Source organism: Salvelinus namaycush, chromosome 15 (assembly GCF_016432855.1).
Source record: "Salvelinus namaycush isolate Seneca chromosome 15, SaNama_1.0, whole genome shotgun sequence".
In the NCBI taxonomy this organism is placed as follows: Eukaryota; Metazoa; Chordata; class Actinopteri; order Salmoniformes; family Salmonidae; genus Salvelinus; species Salvelinus namaycush.
In genome coordinates, this window is record NC_052321.1 from 11,958,873 (window position 1) to 11,985,871 (window position 26,999).

General features: G+C 43.1%; 1 protein-coding gene across 1 annotated transcript; it reads left to right on the plus strand.

The window, feature by feature from the left end:
* On the plus strand, positions 1–26,052 carry LOC120059837 (grainyhead-like protein 1 homolog). The gene is made up of 15 exons (XM_039008887.1): positions 1–20; positions 3,273–3,459; positions 5,348–5,421; positions 6,179–6,508; positions 7,154–7,243; positions 7,952–8,105; positions 8,393–8,504; positions 10,529–10,623; positions 14,403–14,613; positions 14,868–14,998; positions 19,464–19,492; positions 20,885–20,970; positions 24,452–24,537; positions 25,688–25,752; positions 25,938–26,052. Exons 1-15 carry the CDS (start codon positions 1–3, stop codon positions 26,050–26,052), a joined length of 1,785 nt encoding a protein of 594 aa, XP_038864815.1.
* Positions 26,053–26,999: the final 947 nt, after the last annotated feature.

Here is a 26,999-nt window from a genome sequence, read left to right on the forward strand (position 1 = left end):
ATGTCACAGGATCATGACAAGTAAGTGTTTTTAGTCACCACTGCAAGTCCAGCAGAACCAACGTGTTGAACTCTAACAGTTTACTGAACTTTGGTGCAAAATGACCAATGGATATTTCTTTAGGTGGTTTACCCGCGCAGGTGGATTCTAACGGAGTTTCCTGGACTGTGTGAAAGTTGACTTTTTTCCTGCCAGGCAAAACGACTATGATTCAATCTCCTTCTTCATTGTGCTTAGTGATTCAATCTCTATTTATCGTGTTTAGGATCCGTGTGAGCGCCGTTTGGGGTTCATAGCTACAAGCGCTGTTTCTCTGGTCGGGTTCCAGCCTGCACGGCACAGGTGTATATCTCGCCACCCGTCGTGCTAGTTCAGGCGCCTGTTCCGAGTAACGTTCTGCCAACCCGTGTGTTATTGATGGGCGGTTCATTATTTGATTTGGCTCACAGTTATGTGGTTAGACTTTATTTTGTTTGTCGAAGATACTCGTCTTAACCCCCCCCATATTATTTTCCTAGTTGAGGTTTGAAATGTATTATTTGATGCCCTAATCCATGGTTGTAATGGCATTTCTAATCGAACATGCAACTTGAATCGAAAAAATATCATAATTGTCTTGTAGGATTTTTATCTTTGCTCCAGAGTGGTAATGTGTGAATGTATTTTGTCAGTTTTTGAGGGCAATGACAAGGAGACTGTTGACTCCAGTGAAATCGTACACCTTTTAGGCGTTGGCCCCTTTAGTCAGAGGAACAATGTAAGCAAGATTTTCTCCGTTGTATTGTAGACACAGTCACTGGACGAATAATTCATGTTGACATAATTATTTAATTGATTGAGATAGTCAATACGAAAATGTTATATTAAGAAAAGGGATTATAATATTCACAAATAGGCCCTTGTTAAAGAAAAATGATACAATGATAAAGACGAGCTTTTTCGTTCGTTCTTTTCTTAATCTCATCATTTTCAAACGATTAATTTAGGCCTTACCGCATAAGCCAGCCTGTTTTTTCATTTTTTCAGTATCCAATTTAATGCTTTTTTCCACATTGAAAACTTTTAGCAATCCTCTTTTGTTTTACAGTGGATTGCATATCATCCCATTTTATTTGGGGGGGGGGGGGTGAATAACGGATCTATCGGGTTGCAAATCCCTAACGCCCCAATTCGACCCGGGAAACATTTTGTGAATGAAACAATTAGATATTGGATTACTAATAATACGTTTGCCTTGACCATTCCGAATAAAATAATTTGCTGTAGCAACTATAGCTTGGAAACCATCCGTACATTCTATTTGTGCCACTCTGGAGACGCTTTTGTGTGAATTGAGGACAGAAAATGTATATGTCTCTTATCTCACACTAGCCTCTATAGCATTTGGTTTGTTAATTTAAGGGAGTATATTTAAGGAATTGAACAAATAAGGCGTGTCTTTTTGTCTAAGATGTCATCATTGTTTGCACTTTAAATATTGTGCTAAAAATTAAACCTCAAAGGTTTGTGACTGTAAAATAATTCAGTTAAAAATAAAGGCAAACTATTTATTAAAACAATATTTGTGTGATCATCATACACATGTATATAACATAGAATTACACCATGCATGTTAGCCTACATTCAAATCACTGAAATACTACAATCTAATTGTTCAATAATGTAGGGCTTGTGGGCTATGTAACCCTCTCACATTCTATGCAATAAATCTTGGTAAAAATTACTTATAGGCTTACTGTAAGTACCAAAATTGTAGAAATTGTAATAATGGACCCTTTCTCTAATACGTAGAATCACCCATCCTGTATGCTCACTCCTATGTTCTCAAGGTAGATACACTTTTGTTCCTTGTACCTAATCGACCATGACTGACTGACTGACTGACTGTCTGATACAGTACAGAGAGGATGACTGATTCTCTTTGGCATTGAGTCCGTTAAGGGCCTATGATTATGATGATGACGATGATTGTTCCAAACAGGTTCTTTAAAAATAAAACAACAACCCAGTCATATAAACTCTGGAATGAGATCCCTCCCTGGAGACAACAGACAGGTAACCAATAGGAAACACTTAACTGAAGACAGGTAACCAATAGGAAACACTTAACTGAAGACAGAGACAGGTAACCAATAGGAAACACTTAACAGCAGACAGGTAACCAATAGGAAACACTTGCCAGCAGACAGGTAACCAATAGGAAACACTTAACTGAAGACAGGTAACCAATAGGAAACACTTAACTGAAGACAGGTAACCAATAGGAAACACTTAACAGCAGACAGGTAACCAATAGGAAACACTTAACTGAAGACAGGTAACCAATAGGAAACACTTAACTGAAGACAGAGACAGGTAACCAATAGGAAACACTTAACAGCAGACAGGTAACCAATATGAAACACTTGCCAGCAGACAGGTAACCAATAGGAATCACTTAACAGCAGACAGATAATCAATAGGAAACACTTAACAGCAGACAGGTAACCAATAGGAAACACTTAACAGCAGACAGGTAACCAATAGGAAACACTTAACAGCAGACAGGTAACCAATAGGAAACACTTAACAGCAGACAAGTAACCAATTGGAAACACTTAACAGCATACAGGTAACCAATAGGAAACACTTAACAGCAGACAGGTAACCAATAGGAAACACTTAATAGGAAACACTTAACAGCATACAGGTAACCAATAGGAAACACTTAACAGTAGACAGGTAACCAATAGGAAACACTTAACAGCAGACAGGTAGAGCATCTTTTCTCTCACAGGTTGCTGAGATTTGTCTCACAATCGACTTTCTTGTACAACAGGTCTGGAAGATAAAGAGTGACGTTGTTGATATCTCCAACCTGTTCGTCGGTTGTGAACAATGCAGTGATTGTTACTCTGACTGTCTGTTGATTTACGTGCTGTCAGTCTGGCCTATCCATCTGATGTGAGTGACTCCCTGTCTGAATCTGAAGTGAACCAGTTAGAGAAACAGGACCATATTAACTAAATATTTATAACTCAGTCCGTCTTTTGTGTGTAGCTAATAATTATGCAGCTCCTGGTTTTGACATACACTTTATCTAGCTAGCACATGTTACTTTCCTTCAATAAATGTGTCACTGCACTCCTGCTAACATGTCTCTCTCTCTCTCTCTCTCTTTCTTTCTTTCTTTCTCTCTCTCTCTCTCTCTCTCTCTCTCTCTCTCTCTCTCTCTCTCTCTCTCTCTCTTTTTTTCTCTGTCTCTTCTCCCTTCTCTTTCTCCCCCTCCCCAGTAAGAGGCCAGTCCTGTTGTTGCAGAATGAGCCCAGCTACGGTCAGCGTCGGCCCTACACCAACGAAGACGAGGCGTGGAAGTCGTTCCTGGAGAACCCCCTGACGGCCGCCACCAAGGCAATGATGAGCATCAACGGGGACGAGGACAGCGCCGCTGCCCTGGGGGTGCTCTACGACTACTACAAGGTAACACAGGACCCAGGCTGGTCGAATACAGGCTGGTACGACTACTACAAGGTAACACAGGACCCAGGCTGGTCGAATACAGGCTGGTACGACAACTACAAGGTAACACAGGACCCAGGCTGGTCGAATACAGGCTGGCACCCTTACTACAAGCTAACACAGGAGCCAGGTTGGTCGACTACAGGCTGGTACGACTACTACAAGGTAACAGGACCCAGGCTGGTCGACTACAGGCTGGTACGCCTACTACAAGGTAACACAGGACCCAGGCGGGTAGACTACAGGCTGGTACGCCTACTACAAGGTACCACAGGACCCAAGCTGGTCGACTACAGGCTGGTACACCTACTACAAGGTAACACAGGACCCAGGCTGGTCGACTACAGGCTGGTATGCCTGCTACAAGGTAACACAGGACCCAGGCTGGTCGAATACAGGCTGGTATGCCTGCTACAAGGTAACACAGGACCCAGGCTGGTCGACTACAGGCTGGTATGCCTGCTACAAGGTAACACAGGACCCAGGCTGGTCGAATACAGGCTGGTACGCCTGCTACAAGGTAACACAGGTCCCAGGCTGGTCGAATACAGGCTGGTACGCCTGCTACAAGGTAACACAGGACCCAGTCTGGTCGAATACAGGCTGGTACACCTGCTACAAGGTAACACAGGACCGAGGCTGGTCGAATACAGGCTGGTACGCCTGCTACAAGGTAACACAGGACCCAGGCTGGTCGAATACAGGCTGGTACGCCTGCTACAAGGTAACACAGGACCCAGGCTGGTCGACTACAGGCTGGTATGCCTGCTACAAGGTAACACAGGACCCAGGCTGGTCGAATACAGGCTGGTATGCCTGCTACAAGGTAACACAGGACCCAGGCTGGTCGACTACAGGCTGGTACGCCTGCTACAAGGTAACACAGGACCCAGGCTGGTCGAATACAGGCTGGTACGCCTGCTACAAGGTAACACAGGACCCAGGCTGGTCGAATACAGGCTGGTACGCCTGCTACAAGGTAACACAGGACCCAGTCTGGTCGAATACAGGCTGGTACACCTGCTACAAGGTAACACAGGACCGAGGCTGGTCGAATACAGGCTGGTACGCCTGCTACAAGGTAACACAGGACCCAGGCTGGTCGAATACAGGCTGGTACGCCTGCTACAAGGTAACACAGGACCCAGGCTGGTCGACTACAGGCTGGTATGCCTGCTACAAGGTAACACAGGACCCAGGCTGGTCGAATACAGGCTGGTACGCCTGCTACAAGGTAACACAGGACCCAGGCTGGTCGACTACAGGCTGGTACGCCTGCTACAAGGTAACACAGGACCCAGGCTGGTCGAATACAGGCTGGTACGCCTGCTACAAGGTAACACAGGACCCAGGCTGGTCGAATACAGGCTGGTACGCCTGCTACAAGGTAACACAGGACCCAGTCTGGTTGACTACAGGCTGGTATGACTATTACAAGGTGGCCTAAAAAAACAAGAATCAGTTGAGTCATTACTGGTACAGGAGCTGTGCTCACCCACAGGTGTCATGACACTGTTGAGGTACGACATAAATCTGAGCCTTATAGACTAGGCCTACAACTCTAATAGCAACACAACCTCTCCAGTTATTACTGATACAGGAGCCATGTTCACCCACAGGTGTTACGACACTGTTCCACAACAATCCGAGCCATAGAGATCGACAGCGTTGGAGAAACTAATTTAATTAACAGCTGTGAGGTCTTAGTACTATTGCCTCTTAGTCCCGACTGAAGTAGCTTTACTTCCTGCATCTGTGAAACAGCAAAAACTAGCAGTGTTGTCTATGTAGACATGGTTCTATTGGATGTGGTCAGACTCACAGCGGCTGTGTTTACCTTCCCATGCAGGTGCCCAGAGAGAAGAGAACAATATCCCAGACCAAGACAGAGTCAATGGGCTCTGATGTGGATCCCAACAAAAGGTCCATGTAGGTAGAACATCCCTTTACAAACCACTGGGGAGGGCAAATGTGCTGTGTGCGCATGTGTGCATTTATAGGAACTACTAGGAATTTAGAAGTGAGAGGAATACAGGTCCTCCACACACCTCACCACACCTCACTACACCTCACTACAACTTACCTTACCACACCTCACCTCACCACACCTCACCACACCTCACTACACCTTACCTTACCACACCTCACCTCACCACACCTCACTACACCTTACCTTACCAGACCTCACCTCAACTCACTACACCTTACCTTACCACACCTCACCTCACCACACCTCACTACATCTTACCTTACCAGACCTCACCTCAACTCACTACACCTTACCTTACCACACCTCACCTCACCTCACCTCACTACACCTTACCTCACCTCACCACACCTCACTACACCTTACCTTACCACACCTCACCTCGCCACACCTCACTACACCTTACCTTACCTCACCTCACCACATCTCACCTCACTACACCTTACCTCACCACATCTCACCTCACTACACCTTACCTCACCTCACCACATCTCACCTCACTACACCTTACCTTACCTCACCTCACCACATCTCACCTCACTACACCTTACCTCACCTCACCACATTTCACCTCACTACACCTTACCTCACCTTGCCACACCACACCTCACCTCACCACACCGTCAGTTTGGTCCTTGTGATATTTCATCATAAACTGACATTTTACCTGCTGTGTTTTTTGTTTTTCTTCAGGCACTTGATGGCCCCCCTGCAGGAAGCTTCCATGGCGTCAGTGGAGAGCAGGATCCAGTTCCTGAAGGGCCCCATCAACATCCTGCTGCCCAACCAGCTAACTGGCCAGGACAACAAGAGAGGGGTCCTTTTCCCCTCCCCGGACACCACTGTCACCGTCTCCATCGCCGCCGCCCCCAACTACCCCAACGTCAAGATGGAGGTGCCCTCCCACAGCTTCCACTGTGCCGAGTCCGACAGCCACACGGCAGAGTTCGCCAGGCAGCTCACACACAGCCAGTTCAGTCCTAGCACCCAGCCCCGTACCCCCGACTCCACCTTCCCAGAGACCTACAAGGATGGTTCCCAAGAGGTGTGGACACAACAACAGGAATCCAATAGCCTCTTCTCTAGTCTAAAACCCCCACCACCCTCCTCCACACCCCCACTCTCAGATCTCTCTCTCCAGTCAGACAATAACCCTTTCACCTGAGCCTCTGGAGCTTACAACAGTGGGTCTCAACCCTCCCTGTTTTTATTTGAACATTCCAAAATAGCAGGCCAGTGTGTTATTATGCCATTGTCTGGCCCACACAATAAAGTGCTGTACTATTTCCCACCTTCAATAGCCCAGGCCTTTATCTCTCCTCGCTCTCCATTTAACCTGGAGGGGGATTACCTTGGAAAGGGATAACCCAACACAACCCCCTTCACACGGGGAGCAGAGGAAGGAGTGAGGGAAGGAGAGAGGGAAGGAGTGAGGGAAGGAGAGAGGGAGGGTAGGATGGGAAGTGGTTTGTTTCCACTTCAGTGAGAGAGAGCGAGAGAGAGAGCGAGAGAGAGAGAGAGCAAGAGAGAGAGAGAGAGAGAGAGAGCAAGAGAGAGAGAGAGCTCCCTATACTCCCTGTAACCCCTGAGAGCGCTAGCTACAACCCTTGTCATGGATGCTTGTCTAAATCCAGACCCTCTCTCCCCACTTCTCTGTCCTCTTTGTGTGCCACAGGTGTTCTCCTTCCCAGGGGATCTCCAGTTACGCATGGCCTCCATCTCGGCAGAGGAATACAGCGTGTTTGACACCGTGCCTGGGTAAGCCCTCCAGCCCGGCGCCTGCCCGCTGTTGCTCGCACCCCGCCATTCAGCCCCTGATAGGAGAATAACCTCATTCACTACAGTCACCTGGGGGTCAGCAGATTCCCTCAGTTTAAAAGCTACAATGCCAAACGTAATGTTATCAGGGACTCAGTGACAGTGTCAGTGTCGCTCGCACCCCGCCATTCAGCCCCTGATAGGAGAATAACCTCATTCACTACAGTCACCTGGGGGTCAGCAGATTCCCTCAGTTTAAAAGCTACAATGCCAAACGTAATGTTATCAGGGACTCAGTGACACTACGAGGATTCGGGGTCACAATCTAACCAATGGGAAGGGACTGATGAGGGTGGTCTTATTCAAGGGGTGACATTTGCAATGTATTTCAGATGTGGAAAATATAGATAATCAATATTTGCATAAGGTATATTCATAAATACTGAAAACACGTCTAGATTGTTTAGAATAAAGATAGATACCAGATAAACATCAGCTGAATACTAGATACATTACTTTTTCCATCTCTAGGCCTACTCTTTCCCTAGCCTGAAATCCAGGCCTGTTTTGTGCCAAACATATGACATGGAGTACAAGGAGTGGAATGTCAGCACAAAGCACGTCTGGATTTCAGGCTACTCTTTCCCTAAAGGAAAATACAAATGTAGCCTACTGTGGTTTTGTCACTAATATTTATTTCCTGATTAGGAATAATTTTGAGTACACCCTGGATGCTTCCAAGTCGCTGCGTCAGAAGACAGGTGACGGTACCATGACGTACCTGAACAAGGGCCAGTTCTACCCCATCAGCCTCAGGGAGACAGACAACAGCAAGCTGCAGCACCCCATCAGCAAAGTCAGGGTAAGACCACACCACCAAGCTAGTTAGTTGTTCTACAGTAGTTCATGGTCAATAACAGAAAACTTTTAGATTGGTCCTTGTCTGTAACTAAATATGTGCAGATCATTTGGCTAGGTCTCTCATGTTAAAGATACATTTTTTGACAGAATAAACAGAGAAATCTTAGTCTAGTTGGTAGCTATTATGCTAATAGTAGCTAATGTACTAACAAGTAGGAACTTGTTAAGTGGAATGTGTCAGTTAAGCTAGCATGATTGATGGCCCTGGGGTTGTGTGCACCATTTCAGAGTGTGGTGATGGTGGTGTTCGGAGAGGAGAAGTGCAGAGACGACCAGCTGAAGCACTGGAAGTACTGGCACTCCAGACAGCACACAGCCAAACAGAGGTGTCTTGATATTGGTAAGAGCCTATGCTACTGAAACCTACATGGAACACTAGTCCTCACAAACTCTTGAAGGAGACGCTACACCAAGACATGAAATACCTCATTTACGGTGCAAAGCACAAGTTAGTACAAGTTTTCAACTGTTATTATCTAAAGCGAGGAAAGACAAAAAACTGTCTAAAACATGAGTTGATTTACCCTTTAAGATTGTTCATGAACCTTAAATGTTTTATTACCGCTGGGGAAATAACAGGTGCAAACTTCACATTACAAACGCTTATTAAATCAGGCCATAGTTTTTATGTCACATAAAGTCACCAGAAGTACTGCCTGAATGGTTCTGAATACATTTCATCATATTTACCTGACACTCTTCTTACCATACCATCCTGCGCTATCACGAGTCACTGTTGTTCCCTGAGTTGTTGTGCAACAGTCACCTTCCATCTCCTCCCCCGTGTCACATGCTGTCTCTGTCTCAGCTCAACTCTTATGACCTAGACAGAGAAGCAGCCAGCTAGCCAAGGAGCCAGGCAGACAGACCCACCAAATGAGCCAAAACCTCTATGCCACCTTAAATAAATAACTTAGTAGGAGATCTAGGATGATCACGTCTCCCTTGTCCATATACTCTTATTCTAAAAGGGAAAAATTATCCTGGATCTGATTGGTTGAACCTTAACAAACCTCTTTAGAACAATACACATGATTGGATGGAGGGTGATAATGTGAGTGGATATGGGACAAGGCCAGTTGTCCTATTTACTTTTACTTCACTACATTCCTAAATAAATGAATGTACTTTTTACTCCATACATTTTCCCTGACACCCAAAAGTACTCGTTACATTTTGAATGCTTAGCAGGACAGAAAAATTGTCAAATTCATGCACTTATCAAGAGAACATCCCTGGTCATCCCTACTGCCTCTGATCTGGCAGACTCTCTAAACACAAATGCTTAGTTTGTAAGTTATGTGTGAGTGTTGGAGTGTGCCCCTGACTATCCGTAAAATATGCTGTCTGGTTTGTTTAGTATAAAGAATTTGAAATGATTTATACTTTTACTTTTGATACTTAAGTATATTTTAGCAATTACATTTACATTTGATACTTAAGTATATTTAAAACCAAATACTTTTAGACTTTTACTCAAGTAGTATTTTACTGGGTGACTTTTGCTTGAATCGTTTTCTATTAAGGTATCTATACTTTCACTCAAGTATGACAATTGGGTACTTTTTCCACCACTGCCTATTTGTTAATGATACCTGTGTCAACTGAGCTCCATGGTGGCTCCCTGTCGGGACAATACATCAGCTTAATTCTCTGGAGGTAGACTGATCAATCTTACTCTGCATGCACACACTGTGAAAGGAGAACTTAGTTCTGCTTGACAGAGGAAAGTGTATTGTCTCACTTGCAGTCTGACTTTGATGGAAGGACTGTGGGCGAAAGGTGACCATTGAGACAACCTGCTTGCTTTCGATTAAAGTAGTCAGTCAGCAACGTAGAAGTGCCCTACTAAAACAGTGTGGTTTCTGGCATAGGGGTGTAGGTCTAATAAGGGACTTTGATGGGATTGGTCAGAATGTAAAGTTTGGAGACAAGCGCCTCAATTTCCGAAAAATGGCATAGTGAAAAGGTTTTCTGAAGGATTAGACTTGTAGTACTACAACGCAAGACTACGAGACCAATACCACGGAGCAAGCTTTTTAAGCCGCACCTTTTGAGGACAAAAAGCTTGTTTGTTTATCAAACATCTAAGATGTGGGATGGGAGCTCACCAGGGTGGAAGCCCATTCTCAATGGTTGTATCTAATACAAGCTACTGACCTTCACTTCATTCTTATGCAAGGCTCCTAAAACCTTTAATTCAGCCCAGTCCTAATAATGATAATAATAATACTAATAAAATAGCCTTCCACCTCTCCATACTTAGTTTCATAACTTAGCTTATCTTAGCGCCCTCTCTTCATTGAGCGTCTTATGTCAGTGCTAACTGTACTAACAGCCCATTATGTGTCCCATGGTTCCCAGCTGACTACAAAGAGAGCTTCAACACAATCAGCAACATTGAGGAGATCTCCTACAACGCCATCTCCTTCACCTGGGACATCAATGAGGAGGCTAAGGTGAGGTATAGGAAACACACCTTTTGGTATGAGGAATCAGAGAACAAAGGTGAAGAGAGATGGAAAGATAGTTGTAAGCCTAGTTGTTTTCCCTAGAACACATGATGATGCCAAGTGTTTCTGGAGGATTCGGTTCATCTGATCACAATTTCCTCATCAACATTCTGTGTAAATGTGGCTGAAGATTCTTCCAAAAATAGACTGCCTTCCCTTGCTCTGAAGGTTAGGATGTGTTTTGGCCATCACAGAAAAGGTGTCAGGTGATGCAAACCAATTTGTCAGCAAGCGATCGTCACACGCTTTGTCCTTTGTTTTCTTCTAAACGCCTATTATGGAAAGTGGTCCTTCGAGTTTTGATCGGAAAATAAAGACATTTATTGGCCCTTGGGGAGTTTTTCCAGTGTTTTGGGTCTATGGTTGCTTAGAGACCATAGTGAATAGGTGTGTAGGTGTTTGTCTGCCGTCGAGGCCACATGCTGAACTCGTTCTCGTCACCCCAGTTACTGAGCTAAAGTGTTGCACGTACAAGGGAGGCCTAAGGATCTAGGACTTGCCTAGTGCCTAACAATGGGAGTTGGAATGAGGAAACGCGGCAGGGGGGCAGAACTGGATTTGACAGCTAGCGATGGAATCCCGTCCGACCGGGTACGAGGTGACAGACATAATCCACCGTCCCTGACCAGTTTGTTGGGTTGTGAGGGATGGCGTCAACAGACAATCTCACAGACGCTTTAGCTAGCGCTCTATGTTCATGGGGTGCTATGACACTGCTACTGTTGACTGTTGTACTGTTAGCCTGGGATGCACAAACAGACTAACAGCTAGACAGTTCATCTATCCCTTCCATCTCCTTGCTCTTTGGTTTTCACTGAGAGACACTGAGAGACACTGAGAGTGTGTGTTTGTGTGTGTGTGTGTGTGTGTGTGTGTGTGTGTGTGTGTGTGTGTGTGTGTGTGTGTGTGTGTGTGTGTGTGTGTGTGTGTGTGTGTGTGTGTGTGTGTGTGTGTGTGTGTGTGTGTGTGTGTGTGTGTGTGTGTGTGTGTGTGTGTGTGCGTGTGTGTGTGTGAAAGACGCTTTACCTTCTCTCGCTGTGTCCCCTGATGATTTAATAACTTAGGCACACACAGTTTACTCAGAAGGAGGAAATGAAACAAGGAAATGAAACAAGGCAGAGTAGGAGCAGCCTTTCTCAAATGTTGACGCGCTTTGGGCTTCTTGACAAAACACTCTGCATGAGAATAGAGCATTATACGATGAGATCATCTTTACTGAAGATGAGCAATTGCAAAAACGTTGAAATGGAACATACTTGTATTCGTAGCTCGTGAAACTATGTTGCACCATACATGACTTTACATGAAGTTAGCCACATAGTTTCTTACCACTTTGGGTAACCAGCAGGCTATTTGATTAAACCAAGGATCTCATTTAGAAAACTAGTTACATTCTGCTTAAAATGAACTGCAAAAACGTGTTACGAAATAGTTACTAGGTGGCTATACCAATAAATTAACAGTTCAGTCTAACTACATCAAATCTGTGCAACTTGCAGCAAAGGTTTTTCAGCATAGTGGTTATATGTTAAGTAAGCATATTGAAATAGTTATTTCTCTAGTAAGCATATTGAAATAGTTATTTCTCTAGTAAGCATATTGAAATAGTTATTTCTCTAGTAAGCATATTGAAATAGTTATTTCTCTAGTAAGCATATTGAAATAGTTATTTCTCTAGTAAGCATATTGAAATAGTTATTTCTCTAGTAAGCATATTGAAATAGTTATTTCTCTAGTAAGCATATTGAAATAGTTATTTCTCTAGTAAGCATATTGAAATAGTTATTTCTCTAGTAAGCGATCTATTGAAATAGTTATTTCTCTAGTAAGCATATTGAAATAGTTATTTCTCTAGTAAGCATATTGAAATAGTTATTTCTCTAGTAAGCATATTGAAATAGTTATTTCTCTAGTAAGCATATTGAAATAGTTATTTCTCTAGTAAGCATATTGAAATAGTTATTTCTCTAGTAAGCATATTGAAATAGTTATTTCTCTAGTAAGCATATTGAAATAGTTATTTCTCTAGTAAGCATATTGAAATAGTTATTTCTCTAGTAAGCATATTGAAATAGTTATTTCTCTAGTAAGCATATTGAAATAGTTATTTCTCTAGTAAGCATATTGAAATAGTTATTTCTCTAGTAAGCATATTGAAATAGTTATTTCTCTAGTAAGCATATTGAAATAGTTATTTCTCTAGTAAGCATATTGAAATAGTTATTTCTCTAGTAAGCATATTGAAATAGTTATTTCTCTAGTAAGCATATTGAAATAGTTATTTCTCTAGTAAGCATATTGAAATAGTTATTTCTCTAGTAAGCATATTGAAATAGTTATTTCTCTAGTAAGCATATTGAAATAGTTATTTCTCTAGTAAGCATATTGAAATAGTTATTTCTCTAGTAAGCATATTGAAATAGTTATTTCTCTAGTAAGCATATTGAAATAGTTATTTCTCTAGTAAGCATATTGAAATAGTTATTTCTCTAGTAAGCATATTGAAATAGTTATTTCTCTAGTAAGCATATTGAAATAGTTATTTCTCTAGTAAGCATATTGAAATAGTTATTTCTCTAGTAAGCATATTGAAATAGTTATTTCTCTAGTAAGCATATTGAAATAGTTATTTCTCTAGTAAGCATATTGAAATAGTTATTTCTCTAGTAAGCGATCTATTGAAATAGCTTTCCGCAACCTTGTTTTAATGGTTGGCAGTAGAACCAAGAGTCAACATGTAATTACCACTCTCTGCCAAAAGAGGGAGACACACACCAGTTCAGTGAAGACAGCATGTTCATAAACAAGGAACCAGACAAAGAGATCCTTTGCGCCTGAGAATTCAGTGGGAGTGGAACCAGTGGGAATGCTCTTGAATAACTATTATCTAATTTACTGTGTATGGAACATCAGTTAATGACAAAGAATATAATTAACATTTTACAATTTGCATTATTATTATTATTTTATTTTAAAAATCTATTCATTTTTTTAATGTAACCTTTATTTAACGAGGCAAGTCAGTTAAGAACAAATTATTATTTACAACGACGACCTACCCCGGCCAAACCCGGACGATGCTGGGCCAATTGTGCGCCGCCCTATGGGACTCCCAATCACGGCCGGATGTGATACAGCCTGGATACAAACCAGGGACTGTAGTGACGCCTCTTACATTGAGATGCAGTGCCTTAGACCGCTGCACCACTTATCAGTCACATTTATCTGCTTTCGTTCTTGTAATATCTGTATGCCAATAACAAATCCTATTATTCTCACAAAAACTGTCCCTGCAGCGTTGGTGGTCATATTCTCTAAACTCAGTCCCAACCTCTGACGCACTGTATGCCACTTCTGTGTCCAGAATATATAAACAAGGTATATGCCTTAAGTGTAAGATACCATACACTGTGCACAATCACTATAATGTTTAACATAGAGGCAATGGAACACATCTCTTTTGTTAATATATCAAACTCCCACCTCCTCCCCCTCCCTTCTGTCCGCCCCCATCCTCCTATGAGCCAGTCAGGAACCACCTCCTATGTAATTCAATGTAATTCCAATTTGCATGTTATGTGTTGCTATGCACAGTTTTAATGTACCTGAATTACTCCACAAACAAAATTCAAAAAACAAAGTCATAAATCTTGCTCCTCCTCTTCCGCCTTCATCATCCTCTTCCTCCTCTTCCTCATTTTCCTTCTCCTCTTCCTCCTCCTCAGATCTTCATCTCGGTCAACTGTCTGAGCACAGACTTCTCTTCCCAGAAGGGTGTGAAAGGCCTGCCCCTGAACCTGCAGATAGACACCTACAGCTACAACAACCGCAGCAACAAGCCCATCCACCGGGCATTCTGCCAGATCAAAGTGTTCTGTGACAAGGGAGCTGAGAGGAAGATCAGAGACGAGGAGAAGAAGCAGTCCCGTAGGAAGGGCAAGAGCACCGACCTCAACACCAGTCTGGGATCATGTGAGTTCCCACTGAACACACACACACACACACACACACACACACACACACACACACACACACACACACACACACACACACACACACACACACACACACAGTCAAAGCATGTGTATACGCGCTTATATTATGCTATACTTTTTGTGATCACACACACACGTCTATCTTGCAATGATGCACATCAACAAGTCTCATTATTTGTCATTTTTGCCCCTCCATAGATGTGGACGTTAAAGTCCCTTTCCTTCAGAAGCGTAATGATGTCACAACCTTTAAGATAATGACTGACTTTGAGACCCAGCCGGTTCTCTTTATCCCTGATATCCACTTCTCCATCTTCCAGCGCCATGTGAGTACCTAGCCCCTAAACACTGATATGTGGTCAGTTTTTCATTTTACCCTCTAAAGGTTAAGGTTAGGACTTGGGGAGGGTAAGCTGATCCTAGATCTGTGTCTAAGGGTCAGCATTCTGGGCTAGGTCACGGGTTATGCAGAGTATAGCTACCACATAAATCATGTTAATCAACGGAACCTGTGACATTCAAACTGATATAAAATCACCGTTTGGTTTTCCTAGTATAGTGTAGTTGTGGTGATAAGGCTGTTATCAGATTCATTGGAACAAAATGATAAACCCCAAACCTTTTTTGAATGCATTCCGCAAAAACGTTAAAACATTTTTTTTAAACATTGTTTTTATCTATGTACACTCCTGTTCAAAAGTTTGAGGTCACTTAGAAATGTCCTTGTTTTTGAAAGAAAATCAAATTTTTTGTCCATCGAAATAACATCAAATTGATCAGAAATACAGTGTAGACATTGTTAATATTGTAAATGACTATTGTAGCTGGAAACGGCAGATTTTTTATGGAATATGTACGTAGGCGTACAGAGGCCCATTATCAGCAACCATCACTCCTGTGTTCCAATGGCACGTTGTGTTAGCTAATCCAAGTTTATCATTTTAAAAGGCTAATTGATCATTAGAAAAACCTTTTGCAATTATGTTAGCACAGCTGAAAACTGTTGTCTGATTAAAGAAGCAATAAAACTGGCCTTCTTTAGGCTAGTTGAGTATCTGGAGCATCAGCATTTGTGGGTTCGATTACAGGCTCAAAATGGCCAGAAACAAAGAACTTTCTTCTAAAACTCATCAGTCTATTCTTGTTCTGAGGAATTAAGGCTATTCCATGCAAGAAATTGCCAAGAAACTGAAAATCTCGTACAACGCTGTGTACTACTCCCTTCGCAGAACAGCACAACGTGCCATTGGAACACAGGAGTGATGGTTGCTGATAATGGGCCCCTGTACGCCTATGTAGATATTCCATAAAAAATCTGCCGTTTCCAGCTACAATAGTCATTTACAACATCAACAATGTCTACACTGTACTTTTGATCAATGTGATGTTAATTTAATGGACAAAAAAAAAAATCTTTAAAAAACAAGGAAATTTCTAAGTGACCCCAAACTTTTGAACGGTAGTGTATATTTGCACAAGTGGTTAACAACAGCCATGCCTTTAGATAACATAGTAGTTATATCTATTAAGATAATATACAGTACTTGGTGCAGATTCAATCATAAAAACCGTATCAAAGGGCATTTGAATGCAACTTCAATCAGCCTCTGACTACCAAAGAGTCCAGTCCACCCTCTCCATGTCTCTTTCAGACTTCTAAAGAGCCACTCATTCTGGCAGTCCTTCACTAAATACCAGGAGTTCTTTAGAGAGTGGATATCCCCTAAGGCAATCTTACTTTAGGGTGTATTGGCTTTTGCCTATTGTTAATAGATGAATTAGAGACCAAACCCTAGTGTTTGAAGTCTAAGCCCTGAACACCATTGATGTCCAGTGATTTTCTGGGGATCCATAGTGCATTATGGGGGATCAGAGTTAAGACATTTCAGAAATGTTCCCAAAAATTCCCAGGTTTTCCAGAAATCCTGGTTGAAATAACAGAATAGTTTATTTTGGAACTCTACATAGGGGGATGTGCTATGTCTATGCCATGTTATGACCTTGTATAGCCCGCCCAGCACTCCTCATGACAGTCATTCCTCTCCAGCTGGTTGGGCCAGGTGACGGGTCATTTCTCTCCAGCTGGTTGGGCCAGGTTACGGGTCATTCCTCTCCAGCTGGTTGGGCCAGGTGACGGGTCATTCCTCTCCAGCTGGTTGGGCCAGGTGACGGGTCATTTCTCTCCAGCTGGTTGGGCCAGGTTACGGGTCATTTCTCTCCAGCTGGTTGGGCCAGGTTACGGGTCATTCCTCTCCAGCTGGTTGGGCCAGGTCACGGGTCCCAGACCCCACACTCTGTCAGTCGCCACTCGCAGAGTGGTGTTCTCTGGGATGTATATATGATCACCATGGACAAGCAGCTCTTTCTGTTTTCAAGACCTATTAGAAAGAACGGACTAGTCGACTGGTGCCTGGCCAATGTCATTGTCACTTTGTCACTATGAGATCAGAGGGTTTGTCCCAAATGGCACCCTATTTACTATGTAGTGCAGTACACTACTGTTGACCATAGCCCTATGGGCCTTAGTCAAAAGTAGTGCATCTATTTCATATATAGTGCACTACTTTTGACTAGGGACAAAACGTAGTGCACTATATAGGGAGCTATTTCAGACACAACCATATCATTTGTTATGATTTTTTTAACCTTTATTTAACTAGGAAAGTCAGTTAAGAACAAATTCTTATTTTCAATGACGGCCTAGGAACAGCGGGTTAGCTGCCTTGTTCAGTGGCAGAAGGACAGATTTTTACCTTGTCAGCTCTGGGATTCAATCTTGCAACCTTTCAGTTACTAGTCCAACACTCTAACCACCAGGCTACCTGGGTCACACCTTATGTGGTTGCTGGCTGGTAAACAGTTTCAACTCCTACTCAGGACAAGGTGCAGGTCAAGGTGACTAAAATATACAGTGTTTGGCCAATTGGCCAGGATACTGTAATCATGTAATATCATGGGATCGGGGGTTGGTTATATAACCTGGGAGGTTCCAGTGCCATCTGATAGGTGGAGATGGCCTTGGGAGAGATCCCAAGGTTTCTAGGTGTGTGAGTCAAATTATCTTACATGGTGCTTCAACGAATCCAAACATGTTTGGAATCACTCTCATATGTGTGCATATCTCATCATTTCAATATCATTGATTATGGAAGCCCAGTGGTTTCTTAATACGGCACCTAATGCAGTATGTCTAGAGTAGACTGCACCTGTTGCACTTGTGGCTAGGCTTGATGCGAAGGGGACAGGAGACAGAGGGGAGTGTAGCACACGTCTGTCTACGTGTGGTATGTCAGGTCGCTCTCTCCATTCCCCAACAACACACCTCTTCCTGGCACTAGCAGTGCTCCTAGCCACCCCTGGACTCTGAACCCTCCTTGGCTTAGCAATGTGATATCACATGGCCCTCAGGGTGGTTGCAGGAAGCCTAGAGTGAACCATTTCCCCTAGACTTGTAAGATGGGCAGACAGTTGTTTTGATTCATCCCTGTGGCTCTGTAGAAAGTGAACTTTGACTGCCCCCTGTTGGCAACAGTGGCACCAGGGTCCGTTCATGAGGTTTGCGTATTTGAAAATATTATTGCAACAGAAAACGAACATGAGTGTTTCACATTGGACAAGTCCAGGTAGTCCCTCCCTGTTTCAGTCCGTTTGGTGCATAATGAACATGACCCAGCTGAGCTGACTGAGTTCTCTGGTTTCTGGGCCACATGACGTTGCTGACATGCAGGGTGGACCGAGCTGAAAATAAACCTTTACTGTTTACCATTCTGATCCAGCCTGGAAGGAAAACATTTCTTTTGACACACGATTGGCATAAAATGGCAACCCAGTAAATCTCTAGCACTCCTATCAGTTAGTGATTAGCAGGGGGACTTGGTTTCCTCTGAGAATAGACTATTGATGTGGTCTGGTCCAGGTGTTTAGTACGTGCTCCTTAACTACATAGTGGAGGAGTACACACTAACAACCAGAGATAATATTGATTATACATTCCATAATTCCCCCTAAAATATGGACACTGCTTAGTTACAACACACGACTGCACTCTGTTACCTGTGAATGTGTTTAGTATTGATAAGACAATCAATGAAGGAATGGAAACCAGGTTAGAAGGCAAGTGGGCCAATTAAATGTATCCTTCTAACCAGGTCAGAGAGCGAGTGGGCCAATTAAATGTATCCTTCTAACCAGGTCAGAGAGCGAGTGGGCCAATTAAATGTATCCTTCTAACCAGGTCAGAGAGCGAGTGGGCCAATTAAATGTATCCTTCTAACCAGGTCAGAGAGCGAGTGGGCCAATTAAATGTATCCTTCTAACCAGGTCAGAGAGCGAGTGGGCCAATTAAATGTATCCTTCTAACCAGGTCAGAGAGCGAGTGGGCCAATTAAATGGATCCTTCTAACCAGGTTGCACTTATCTTGTGCTGCAAGAATGGCCTTTAGGATTTAGGAATCGAAAGTGTTACTCAAAATAATCTGAACTGCATATTACAGTAATAAATTAAAGCATGCTCTCATGTTGAGGGGAAAATATTTAAATCATATCCAAAACACTGCCATCAGTTTTGATTCAAGAGGTCCCTTAGGATTGTTGACACGGCCCACAAAGTTCAATAGACCTGTTCCATATTAGATCAAATTACCTCTTTCATATGTATGACTGTGTTATTTCACCCTTGACCCATATCATTCCCTCCCCTCATTCTCTGTTCTCTCCCTCTTTCTCCATCTTCACCCGCTTTCTCCCTCTTCTCTCTCTTTCTCCCTCTATTCTCTCTCTTTCTCCATGCAGCCCTTCTCACAAGAAGATGGAGAGGAAAGGTGAGTTCCTGGAAACATTGACTTCACGCTAATTAGTTTTATTGGACAAGTAGGTGGAAAAGGGCTGGAGTAAATAAAGTATGGCCACTCATATGGTTGCTGTTGGACCGAGACAACCTTTAGCTCTTCCAGTTTCAACCTTTAGCTCTTCCAGTTTCAACCTTTAGCTCTTCCAGTTTCAATCTTTAGCTCTTCCAGTTTCCACCTTTAGCTCTTCCTGTTTCAACCTTTAGCTCTTCCAGTTTCCACCTTTAGCTCTTCCAGTTTCAACCTTTAGCTCTTCCAGTTTCCACCTTTAGCTCTTCCAGTTTCAACCTTTAGCTCTTTCAGTGTCAACCTTTAGCTCTTCCAGTTTCAACCTTTAGCTCTTCCAGTTTCCACCTTTAGTTCTTCCAGTTTCCACCTTTAGCTCTTCCAGTTTCAACCTTTAGCTCTTCCAGTTTCCACCTTTAGCTCTTCCAGTTTCAACCTTTAGCTCTTCCAGTGTCAACCTTTAGCTCTTCCAGTTTCAACCTTTAGCTCTTCCAGTTTCAACCTTTAGCTCTTCCAGTTTCCACCTTTAGTTCTTCCAGTTTCCACCTTTAGTTCTTCCAGTTTCAACCTTTAGCTCTTCCAGTTTCCACCTTTAGCTCTTCCAGTTTCCACCTTTAGCTCTTCCAGTTTCCACCTTTAGCTCTTCCTGTTTCAACCTTTAGCTCTTCCAGTTTCAATCTTTAGGTCTTCCAGTTTCCACCTTTAGTTCTTCCAGTTTCAACCTTTAGCTCTTCCAGTTTCCACCTTTAGCTCTTCCAGTTTCAACCTTTAGCTCTTCCAGTTTCAACCTTTAGCTCTTCCAGTTTCCACCTTTAGCTCTTCCAGTTTCAACCTTTAGCTCTTCCAGTTTCCACCTTTAGCTCTTCCAGTTTCAACCTTTAGCTCTTCCAGTGTCCACCTTTAGCTCTTCCAGTTTCCACCTTTAGTTCTTCCAGTTTCAATCTTTAGCTCTTCCAGTTTCCACCTTTAGTTCTTCCAGTTTCAATCTTTAGCTCTTCCAGTTTCCACCTTTAGCTCTTCCAGTTTCCACCTTTAGCTACACCAGTGAAAACCCCCTGTTTCACGTGAAGAGTCTAAACTTCTAAGAAAGACGCAGAGAGTTGTTTGTGTCATGGTCTATTACGTAGTTGTTAGGGTTGTTAGGGTGGTTGTTAGGGTTGTTAGGGTGGTTGTTAGGGTGGTTTGGATGGTTGTTAGGGTTGTTAGGATGGTTTGGGTGGTTGTTAGGGTTGTTAGGGCCTTCCTGCTATTTCTCTGGAAGAGGGCCTCACAGGCTTAACTGGAGTGTGTGTGTGTGTGCGTGTGTGCGTGCGTGCGCATAAGCGCTCTAAACCAACCTGTCGTGTGTGTCCATTGCAGTTCGGGCATGAAGAGATCGCTCTACGCTGAGGATGAGTTTGGTTCACCTTCCAATAAGCTGGCCAGAATGGACAAGCCCAAGAAAGGTATGACGTGTGTGTGTGCCCACCCACCAATGCGCTGTGTATACGCTACTGATAAGGTCACTGTCTACCATGAAACCAGAGAGAGAGAGCTAGGTATGGAGAGGGAGGAGTGTGTGTGTTATGGCTTGCCTTGAAGGCCACCAACACCCCACCACACACACACACCTTACCCATAGATGTGAGGCACGTGATTTCTTATTTACCCAGCTCCTGAAAACACAACAGCATTATCCCCCTTCCCACCGTGAACAACACAATATCATTGTTCATTCTCACCTCTCTCACACACAAGGACACGTTCTTCATCCTTCATCAGCATATGAACACACATGCAAACACACACAGAAAAACATACACACAGAGAGCTGGGCAGTATTTCTGTTCAATTCATTAGAAATACGTATATCAACTACCTTTGACTGTTTTGTAATTTGCATTTCATTAGCCTGTTACACTCCATGTAACAAGACACTTTCGAGAGTTGTAATTTTTGTTTTCAAAATACTTTTCTAAACCATTTTGTTATGGTGGTTCACAATTTTGTAGCCCCCTTTTAGCCTGCATTGTTGTCAGAAGTCTGATTGCACTATAGTGTTATAAGAGACTCTGTTAAATGACCTAAATGTAAATGTCAAAATGAACACTTGCAAAGCATGCTGAGTATTATTCTAAAGCACTCCGACCCCGAAACTAGGCCAATAAAAAACCCAGTGTGCTTTGCAGTTGATCATTTACATTTTGGTCATTTAGAGACGCTCTTATGCAGAGTGACTTACAAGTAGTGCATTCAACTAGGGTAGATGAAAAAACATATCACAGTCATAGCAAGTAAAAAGTTTCTGTAACCATTACTGAGAATGTTGTTGTTAAGGGGGTTAATTGCCAATGTATTTTTGAATTTTTTGATACAATTTAGCCAGTAGTTCTGAAAGTAGCGCCCTCGTGCCAAAAGTGTCCCTGAAAATTGCACATACAGTGAGCTCCAAAAGTATTGGGACAGTGAGCAATTAATTGTTGTTTTGGCTCTGTACTCCAGCACATTGGATTTGAAATCATACAATGATTACGAAGTTAAAGTGCATACTGTCATCTTTAATTTGAGGGCATTTACATCCATATCGGGTGAACCGTTTAGAAATTACACCACTTTTTGTACATAATCTCCCCATTTTAGAGGACCAAAAGTATTGGGACAAATTCACTTATGTGTATTAAAGTAGTCAAAAGTGTAGTATTTAGTCCCATATTTATAGCACGCAATGCTTACATCAAGCTTGTGACTTAACAAACTTTGTTGGATGCATTTGCTGTTTGTTTTGGTTGTGTTTCAGAGTATTTTGTAAAAATAACCTATAACTTCCGTTCTCAAAGCATTATTGAAACCTCTCAGGAAAACTTTCAAGGAACCAGAGTAAAATGCTCTCAGAACCTCCCTGCAACCTAAAGATAAACGTTCCTAGAACAGGCAGCATTTTCACTTCTGTTTTCAGAACATTTAAAAAACGTTACATTTTACTGGTCAGGAAACGTATGGCTTCGTTCCCACAACCAATGTCAAACCAACAACATACCAAATCAAATTCTATTTGTCACATGTGCCGAATAGAACAGGTGTAGGCTTTACCATGAAATGCTTACTTACTAGCCCTTTTTTGCAAAAAATAAAAAAGGAAATAGTAATAAAATAACAACGAGACTATATACAAGGAGTACCGGTACCAAGTCAATGTGGGCACGAGGTAGTTGAGGTAATTGAGGTAGTATACATACTGAACAAAAATATAAACGCAACATGTAAAGTGTTGGTCCCATGTTTCATGAGCTGAAATAAAAGATCCCAGAAATGTTCCATTTGCACAAATTTGTTTACATCTCTGTTAATGAGCATTTCTCCTTTGCCAAGATAATCAATCCATCTGACATGTGTGGCATATCAAGAAACTGATTAAACAGCATGATCATTACACAGGTTCACGTTGTACAGGGGACAATAAAAGGCCATTCTAAAATGTGCAGTTTTGTCACACAACACAATGCCACAGATGTCTCTGTTTTGAGGGAGCATGCAACTGGCATGCTGACTGCAAGATTGTCCACCAGAGCAATTGCCAGAGAATTTGATGTTGTTTTCTCTACCATAAGCCACCTCAACTTCATTTTAGAGAATTTGGCTGTGCATTATTTTTTTATGTAACCTTTATTTAACTAGGCAAGTCAGTTAAGAACAAATTATTATTTACAATGACGGCCTACACCGGCCAAACCCAGACGACGCTGGGCCAATTGTGCGCCGCCCTATGGGACTCCCAATCACAGCCGGTTGTGATACAGCCGATTGTGATACAGCCTGGCTCGAACCAGGGTGTCTGTAGTGACGTCAGAAATCATCTCAGGAAATCTCATCTCCGTTCTCGTCGTCCTCACCAGGGTTTTGACCTGACTGCAGTTTGGCATCGTAACCGACTTCAGTTTACAAATGCTCACCTTCCATGGCCACTGGCACGCTGTAGAATTGTGCTCTTCACGGATGAATCCAGGTTTCCACTGTACCCGGCAGATGCCAGACCACATGTATGGCATCATGTGGGCGAGCAGTTTGCTGATGTCAACGTTGTGAACAGAGTGCCCCATGGTGGCAGTGGGGTTATGGTATGGGCAGGCATGAGCAATGAACACAATATAATTTTATAGATGGCAATTTGATTGTTGGCATGCTCTAGATCGACGTGTACGACAGCGTTCCAGTTCCCGCCGATAACCAACAACTTCGCACAGCCATTGAAGAGGAGTGGGACAACATTCCACAGGCCACAATCAACAGCCTGATCAACTCTATGCAAAGGAGATGTCTCGCTGTATGAAGTAAATGGTGGTCACACCAGATACGGACTGTTTTTCTGTTCCAATCCCCTAGGGTATCTGTGATCAACAGACGCATACCTGTATTCCCATGTGAAATCAATAGATTAGGGCCTAATGAATTTATTTCAATTGACTGATTTTCTTTATGAAATGTAACTCAGTTGCCTAGCAGTTAAGCACGTTGGGTCAGTAACCGAAAGGTTACTTGTTCAATCCCGGAGCCGACTAGGTGAAAAATCGGACCATGTACCCTTGAGCAAGGCAGTAAACCCTACTTGCTCCTGTAAGTTGCTCTGGATAAGAGCGTCTGCTAAAAATGTTGAATGTTGCGTTTATATAGCAGCAGTGCGCTGTGTGTTACTATGCTGTGTGAGGTATTGGCTACTTGAGACTGGGACATAGTGAGATGCTCAGATGTCCAAACCCACATCAAGGGCTTTACCACTGTTAGCTTCAGCAGAAAAGATATCTGACTTTGCCAAGTTAATGTGTTGTGTGATTCAGGGTGTGTGTCCTGCTATGACCATTTCAGTGTGTCCGTGTGTGAGTCCATTTCTGTTTGTTGTGTGTGTGTGAGTGATCAATATGTCTCACTGCATGCCTCGTCTCTCCTGTGTAGTTCTGCTGTACGTGCGTAGGGAGACAGAGGAGGTGTTTGATGCGGTCATGCTGAAGAACCCAACAATGAACGGGCTGGTGGAAGCAGTAAGTTCTTACTCAATATGAACAGGAAATTAACACTGCCAGACATATAGTGTCCGTTATGGGAGGCTGGTCACATTGCATCACTCCAGTGACATGGTGGGTGGCACTGTTTGTGACACGGCCCACTCTGCCACACAGACTCCTCTATCCTGCAATTACCCATGTCCACTATCTGTCTCTCTCAGCTTGATCCTAATTCAACTCAGCATGAGAGAGAGGGAGAGCTATGACCTCAACTCTTTCCTCAAAATTAAGTAGAGGGACAGACAGAGAGCGAGAGAGAATGAGAAAGGAGGATGCTCAAGGAGGACAGAGGCATTACCATGTGTAGGGTCTCCGCTTCTCCGTACAGTCATTCAGCCTTCCCGTCACGTGGGGGTGCTGTGGTTCTGATCAGGGGGGTCTGTCTGTCTGGCGTAGTGCACTAAGACAAAGGTGACATAGGATATCCCTCAGCAGGGGGCAGCAAGGTCTGTGAGGAAACTAGACATGGGTCTCCAACCGCCTCCGCAACAGGCCAAATGAGTCCTGACAGGACTGGACCTGGCCTCTCAGCAGGCCAAATGAGTCGTGACAGGACTGGACCTGGCCTCTCAATAGGCCAAATGAGTCGTGACAAGACTGGACCTGGCCTCTTAACAGGCCAAATGAGTCGTGACAGGACTGGACCTGGCCTCTCAACAGGCCAAATGAGTCGTGACAGGACTGGACCTGGCCTCTCAACAGGCCAAATGAGTCATGACAGGACTGGACCTGGCCTCTCAACAGGCCAAATGAGTCATGACAGGACTGGACCTGGCCTCTCAACAGGCCAAATGAGTCGTGACAGGACTGGACCTGGTCTCTCAACAGGCCAAATGAGTCGTGACAGGACTGGACCTGGCCTCTCAACAGGCCAAATGAGTCATGACAGGACTGTACCTGGCCTCTTAGTTTCTCTGGGAGGGAAGTGTAGTCAGCTGGGGAGTAAATGTGGGCAAAGATACCGCACACCTCTCTTTTCTTTCCTGGTTGAATTCAGATTCTGTTTAATGTCTGCCATTCGACCTGAGTAATTGTTAGAGTGGTGTATTGTATATTTCATTTCCATTCTCTTCTTTCAATAGAGAGACTACTGTATTACAAGCCTTTGTTGCTCCGCTTCTTCTAGATATCCGAGAAATACAACGTGCCGCTCCAGAAAGTAGGGAAAGTCTACAAGAAATGCAAGAAAGGGTAAGTTGTTCTCATCAATGGTAAATCTATTTACCATGATTTAAGAATTCTAGAACAAGTAAGTTATATTTGTGAAGAATCGGGCCTTTTATGTATTTTTACACAACATAAGACTCTGACCATAGAAATGTAATGATTCGATTTTATTACTGCGATACTGACATTTCTATCTGTCCCTCTGTTAGGATTCTAGTCAACATGGATGACAACATCATCAAACACTATTCCAACGAAGACACCTTCCAGATCTCTATGGAGGAGCTAGGGGGCATTTATAAACTCACCCTGACTGAAATCTGATTGGCCCAAAGGGAGGGGTGGGGAGTGATTGACACTATCACTGCTCAGTCCGCAAAGAGTGTGGCGATAGGGCAGCTTGTAAAGTTGTTGTAAATGTAAAGACTCTTAGTTTACAGATACACATGGCATTGGCCCAGGCACCAAAAATGGACAGAATGTATCAGACATTAGCCATATCTACAGTCCACTAGCCTGGTCCCAGATCTGTTGTTAGGCTTGCCAATGATCATTGCAGTTTCAAGACAGCATAGACAGATCTGGGACCAGGTTTAAACTGTCCACCTGTCTAAGAGTCCGTGTTCTTCTTTATTTGTGACGTCACTAATCCAAGTTACAAAGCCACTGCTCTTATGCCATGATGACATTGTGTTGATGGCTTGATGTAGACTTTTCATACATTTTTGATACTTTTGTATTTAAGAATTGAGTCTGACAAGAAGCCCTCTTAGCTATGTCTTATAGGTATGCTGAGGCCATTTGAGAATCTTTGTTTATTTGTGTGGCGTGTCTCTCAGTATCTTTGTGTTGTACATGGTATAAGTGAAAGCATCAGTCTAATAGTGCATTGCTTTTGGCATTAGCGTCATAGTGATCTGGAGATGTATGCAATCGTTTAGCCTGGTCCTCGATCTGTTTGGTCTGTCTTGCCAATTCATGTGGGGATTGTCAAGCCAAACAAGACAAGACAGTGAAAACACAACTGGGACCAGGCTAGCTATCCTTATGCCTCAGGCTGCATTCTATCTGCCCCCTTGGAAAGGGTTGTCACTAGTTACCACAGCTACAAAGTCAACAATTGTCTATATTGTAAAATGAATGAAAACTAAAATGCAGCTTTTTGGTCTTAATTTAAGGTTAGGGTTAGGAATAAGGTTAGCAGTGTGGTTAAGGTTAGGGTTAAGGCTCGTGTAAGGTTTAAAATCAGATTTTAAAGAAGAACATTTTTA